Here is a 5,646-nt window from a genome sequence, read left to right as displayed (position 1 = left end):
CAGGTTCCATGGATTAGGATGTGGACATCGTTGGGGGACCATTGTTCTGCTTCCCACAGGGACATATTCCTGGTTACTATTATTCTGTAAGACAGGTAGGAGAAAGGGGCTGGGAAACAGAGTGGATACATGGTGTGTAGATTATTACTTAGTTCTTCTTATTCAGATAGCATCCTCAGCTATGCCTATTGTCCTGAGTCCAGAGTTCAAAGCAGGATCTCCAGAGAGTAAATTTCTAGTCTTCTGCCAGGGTGGGGGAAAGGCAGAGTCCTAGCTCTGTGGGGGTAAGGAGTACATCTAGAGATCTAAACACTTTTTTCGTTTTCATTTAGTTCAAAGTACTTTTAATTTCTCTAAAGACTTCTTTGATCCATTTGTTATTTAGAAGTGTGTCGTTTAATATCTAAATATTTTGGATTTTCCAGCTACTTTTCTGTTATTAATTTCTAGTTTAATTTCATTGTGGTCTGAGAGCACACATCATATGATTTCTATTCTTTTAAATTGGTTGAGGTGTGTTTGGTGGCCTAGAGAATAGTAATTATTGGTGAATGTTCCATGTGAGCTTAAGAAGAATGTGTATTCTGTTGCTGTGGATGAAGAAGTCTATAAATGTCAATTAGAACCAATTGATTGATGATGCTGTTCACTTCAACTAGGTGCTTGCTGATTTTCTGTCAATTACTGATAAAGGTGAGTTGCAGTCTCCAACCATAATAGTGGATTTGTCTATTTCTCCTTACAGCTCTAGCAGGCTCTGTCTCACATATTTTAATGCTCTGCTGTTAGATGCATACACAAAAAGAACTGTTATGCCTTCTTAGAGAATTGACCCCTTTATCATTAGGTAATGCCCCTCTTTGTCCCTGATAATTTTTGTTATCCTGGAATCTGCTTTGTCTGAAATTAAGATAGCTACTCAGCTTTATTTTGATTAGTATTAGCATAGTGTATCTTTTCCCTTTACTTTTAATCTATTTGTGTCTCTATATTTAAAGTGGGTTTCTTGTACACAACATGGTTGGGTCTTATTTTTTGATCTAGTCTGTCAGTCTCTGTGTTTTAATCGGTGTATTTAGACCATTCATATTTAAACTGATTATTGATATAGTCAGATTAATATCTGCCATATTTAGAACTGTTTTCTACTTATTGAACTTTCTGTTTCTTTTTTTTTTCTTTCCCTCTTTTCCGTTTCCTCTGGGTTTTTTTTTTTTGCGGTACCCGGGCCTCTCACTGTTGTGGCCTCTCCCGTTGCAGAGCACAGGCACCGGACGCGCAGGCTCAGCGGCCATGGCTCAAGGGCCTAGCCGCTCTGCGGCATGTGGGATCTTCCCGGACCGGGGCACGAACCCGTGTCCCCTGCATCGGCAGGCGGACTCTCAAACACTGTGCCACCAGGGAAGCCCTGCTTCTTCTGGTTTTAACTGAACATCTTATATAATTCCATTTTCCCTCCTCTCAGCATATCAATTATACTTTAAATTTTTTTTCAGTGTTTGCCCTAGAGTTTACACTATGCATTTATAACTAATCTAAGTCCACTTTCAAATAATACTATACTGCTAGTGCAGATACATTATAACAGAGTATTCAATTTCTTCCTCCCATCCCTTATAACATTGCTATCGTTACACTTATCCATACACTATAATCACCTAATACATTGTTGCTATTATTATTATTATTTTTAGACAATCATGTTTAATTACCTCACAACTGAAGCTGCCTTTGGGGCCAAGGGACAGGAAGGAGGCAGCGAACCCAACACTTGAGCTGCACTCTAATCCTAGGTTTATTCAACACAATTCTTTTCTCTATACAACAAAGTACAAACACAGTATTATCTAAAATGCTACAAAGTTACAAAACTCAAAACAGAAAATGTATAGTACTGACTGTACAATAAAAGCCAAAAAAGCAACGTACACGTTGCCAAGGTAACCTGCACGACCACCATGAATACCAACACAACGAGGGGGCTCTGTGATGACCCAACAGAGCTGGCTCTCAACTCACCAGTTTCAGAGAGAAAGGAAGACGTAGGTTTGTGTGTGTGTGTGTGTGTGCACGCACATGAGTACACGTGAAAAGAACCATTTTGGGTATTTGGCCCTAGAGGTCAGACGAGGACTCGAGCGGGGGAGCAGGGCCAGGCTAACAGGAATGGCAGCTGCATAAAAGCACACCTTTCCTGTGGGACCCTGCAGGCTAACAGGTTAGGGCACAACCAGCCCACCAGATGGGCCCCACATCATCTGTGGAATGGGAAAACATGCTCCCAGGCTGGGGCTGTACCACTTCCTGGAGCCCCCTGCTCATCCCTGCTGGGTCTGCCACTAAACTGACTCTCAGGAACTAGAAATGCGGAAGCTTTCTAGCCAGAAAACTGGAGGGCATCTTCATAAGCACGACCCCAAACCAACAACACTCCTGTAAACTCTGCCGCCAGGGGAAACAGCAATTACTGCCTTCACCTTCGAAGCCTGCCCCTGAGTGAGGGATTTCTCTCCTACCGATCCTCCTGCTAGAAAAGTGACAAAAGTGACAAAAGTGAGTTGGATGGGATACAAGTCACAGGGCAGAGCTTCGGTGGCCCTGCTTATTGGGAGAAGGTGGAGCTGGGGCGGCTCCTGTGGCGGCGGCGTCCCGGGGAGCGGGATCGCCGGCGCACGGGGGACCTGCGCGGAGGGGAACGCGACCTGCTCCTCCTCCGTGGGGGTGACCTGCGCCACATGGGACGCGGTGGCAGCATTCTCCTGGGAGGGCTAAATCGCCTGGGGGGTGGCCGAGGCCAGGGGGCCAGCACAGCAGTAGCAGTGATCTCCTGGCCATCCATTTGTCCTCCGTCCATATGCTTCAGCTCCTTCTCGGCCTCATCTGGATTTTCAAACTCCACATATGCGTAGCCTTTAGACAGACGGGGGTGCACCCTGTCTACAGGTATGTCAATCATTTTAATTTTCCCGTAGGTGGAGAATATCTCCAGGATATGATCCTTGGTCACATTCCTGGTGAGCCTTCCAATGTGCACTTTGGTGGGTTTAGGGGAAGGGCTCCGCCTTCTCCCTTCCCTTCCATCTCTTTTGGGTGGTTTGGATTTGGAGTGGGAACGCTGCCTGTTGTCAGGCCTGCGCCGAGAAGGACTCGGAGAGCCAGGGGAGCTGCCGGAGCTGGAGCTGGGGGATGTGCTGGAACTTCCTGAGTGGCTCGATGCAGAAGATGAGCTGGAGCCGCTGCTGGAGCCCAAGCTGGAGGTCGAGCTGGACCGAGACCTGGTGCTGCTGCTACCACTGGAAGCGCTGCGCCTCTTTCCAGTTTTATCCCTGCCACGATCCTTCTCGCTCGACTCCTTGGTGGCCCCCTTATCTTTGAAGCGATCCTTGGACTTCTCATCAAAGCGGTCTTTGCGTTTGGTAGGAGAAGGAGCCCTAGTGCTGGACTTTTTATTATTTTCTTTGACTCCTAGCAAGCTCTTCTTTTTCACTCCTGATAAATCTATTCTCCCCTTCTGAGGTGTTCAAAGCAGCAATGGCGGCCTCACTTATCTGAACTCTCACTCTAACTTGAGTCTGACAAACAATCCCTAATTGATTTTATGCCAAAGTGCAGCAACTCCCCAGTCCAGGCGCCGGGCCGCGAGCACTTCCAGGGTAAGTAGGGCCCGGGTCTCCAGCCCGGCGAGAGGGCCCCGAGGGCGGAGGCCGGGTTCCCGGCTGCTCCGAATTCCGGGGTCCTCACTGGGCCCGCCACAGAGCCAGCGAAGCGAGGGCGCCCTTCCCGCCCGCCGCGGCCCCGACCACTTCCGCTATTATTATTTTGAATGAACATTGATCTATTAGATCAATAGGAATAAGAAAAATTAAATATTTTATTTTCCTTTGATTTTTTTACTCTTTTTTACTGCTCTTCCTTTCTTTATGTAAATCTGAGTTTCTGACCTAAATAATCCTTTTCTCTACAGAACTTCTTTTAACATATCTTAAAAGACAGGTCTATAGGCAAGAAATTCCCTGTTTTTGTTTGTCTGAGAAAGTCTTTATTTCTCCTTCACTTTTGAAGGAAATTTTTGCTGGATAGAGACTTGTAGGCTCTTGGTTTTGTTCTTTCAACACTTTAAATATTTCACTGACCCTCTTTTTCCTTGCCTGGTTTCTGGAAAGAAGTTGGTATAATTCTTATCCTCATTCTTCTATAGGCAAGGGTTCTTTCCTCTTCTGGTTTCTTTCAAGAATTTTTTGTTTGTTTTTGTTTTCTGCAGTTTGAATGATGTGCCTCAGTGTAGATGTTTGGTATTTATCATATTTGGTGTTCTCTGAGCTTTCTGGAATTGTGATTTGGTATCAGTCATTAACTTTGGAAAATTCTCAGCCGTTGTTAGTTCGAATATTTCTTCTTACCCTTTTTCTCCTTCTTCTGGTATTTCCATTTTATGTATGCTGCACCTTTGCAATTGTTCCATGTTTCGTGAATGTTGTTTTTTGTTTTTTTTTTTTTGCATTTCAGTTTTGGAAATTTCTATTAATATCTTCAAGCTCACTAATTCTTTCCTTGGCTGTGTCCAACAGACCAAGAAGGCCATCAAAGACAATCTTCATTACTGTTACAGTATTTTATTTTTTAATTTTAAACATGATTCTTCCTTAGAGTTTCCATTTTTTCTGCTGACATTATCCATCTGTATTTGCATGTTATCCACCTTTTCCATTAGAGCCCTTAGCATACTAATCATAATTATTTTAAATTTCTGCCTTGTAATTCCAAAATTTCTGCCATATGAGACTGGTTTTGATACTCACTTTGTCTCTTCAGACTGCATATTTTCTTGCCTTATAGCATGCCTTTGAATTTTTTGTTGAATGCTGAACATAATGTATTGGGTAATAGGAACTGAGATAAACATAAAACTGAGGTTTTATGTTTACCTGGGTAGGTGTTAGGTTGTGTTTACTGTCTGCTGTAGCTGTAGGTGTCAGAGAGTTCAACTTCCTCTAGTGTTTTTGTTTTTGCCTTCCCTGTTCCCTTTGGGCTTCTCTAGCAACTCTTTCTTAGTTAGACTGTTTCTTACAGCTCTGTCAGTTGTGACTCACTATTGTTATACCAGAATCCTGTTTATATGGTGACAAGGTATTACAGAAAGGAAGAAGTCTGTAATTTTATGATTGAATCGTGGTTTTTTTTTTTAGTGGGCCTGTGTCTATGGGTTGCAACCTTCAGAAGAATTTTTTTTTTTTTTTCTTTTTGTGGTATGTGGGCTGCTCACTGTTGTGGCCTTTCCCGTTGCGGAGCACAGGCTCCGGACGCGCAGGCTCAGCGGCCATGGCTCACAGGCCCAGCCACTCCGCGGCATGTGGGATCTTCCCGGACTGGGGCACGAACCCGTGTCCCCTGCATCGGCAGGCGGACTCTCAACCACTGCGCCACCAGGGAAGCCCCAGAAGAATTTTTATAGGCTTTCCCCCCTCCTTTTATGTGAGACAGGAAGGCTAGAGAAGGACAGGAAGGCTGTCTAATTCCCCTCCCTCTGGGATAGGTTAGGCTCTGGTAAAACATTAGTTTCTCTGAGGGTGAACTCTTTTTTTTTTTTATAGAGAACAGAACTCTCCATCTGGATATATTTATAGTGGTGATTTTCTCCTTCTCCTA

At 44.3% G+C, this 5,646-nt stretch overlaps 1 protein-coding gene across 1 annotated transcript; it reads right to left on the bottom strand.

The window, feature by feature from the left end:
- Positions 1-2,602: 2,602 nt before the first annotated feature.
- Positions 2,603-4,462, bottom strand: LOC309966647 (RNA-binding protein with serine-rich domain 1-like; the record flags this gene model as incomplete). The annotated part of the gene is made up of 3 exons (XM_082846858.1): positions 2,603-3,511; positions 3,742-3,835; positions 4,401-4,462. 3 exons carry the CDS (start codon positions 4,460-4,462, stop codon positions 2,603-2,605), a joined length of 1,065 nt encoding a protein of 354 aa, XP_082702984.1.
- Between the last annotated feature and the right edge of the window lie 1,184 nt (positions 4,463-5,646).

Source organism: Leucopleurus acutus (assembly GCF_964270905.1).
Source record: "Leucopleurus acutus genome assembly, chromosome: 9".
NCBI lineage: Eukaryota > Metazoa > Chordata > Mammalia > Artiodactyla > Delphinidae > Leucopleurus > Leucopleurus acutus.
This window is presented reverse-complemented; position numbering and strand designations above follow the sequence as displayed.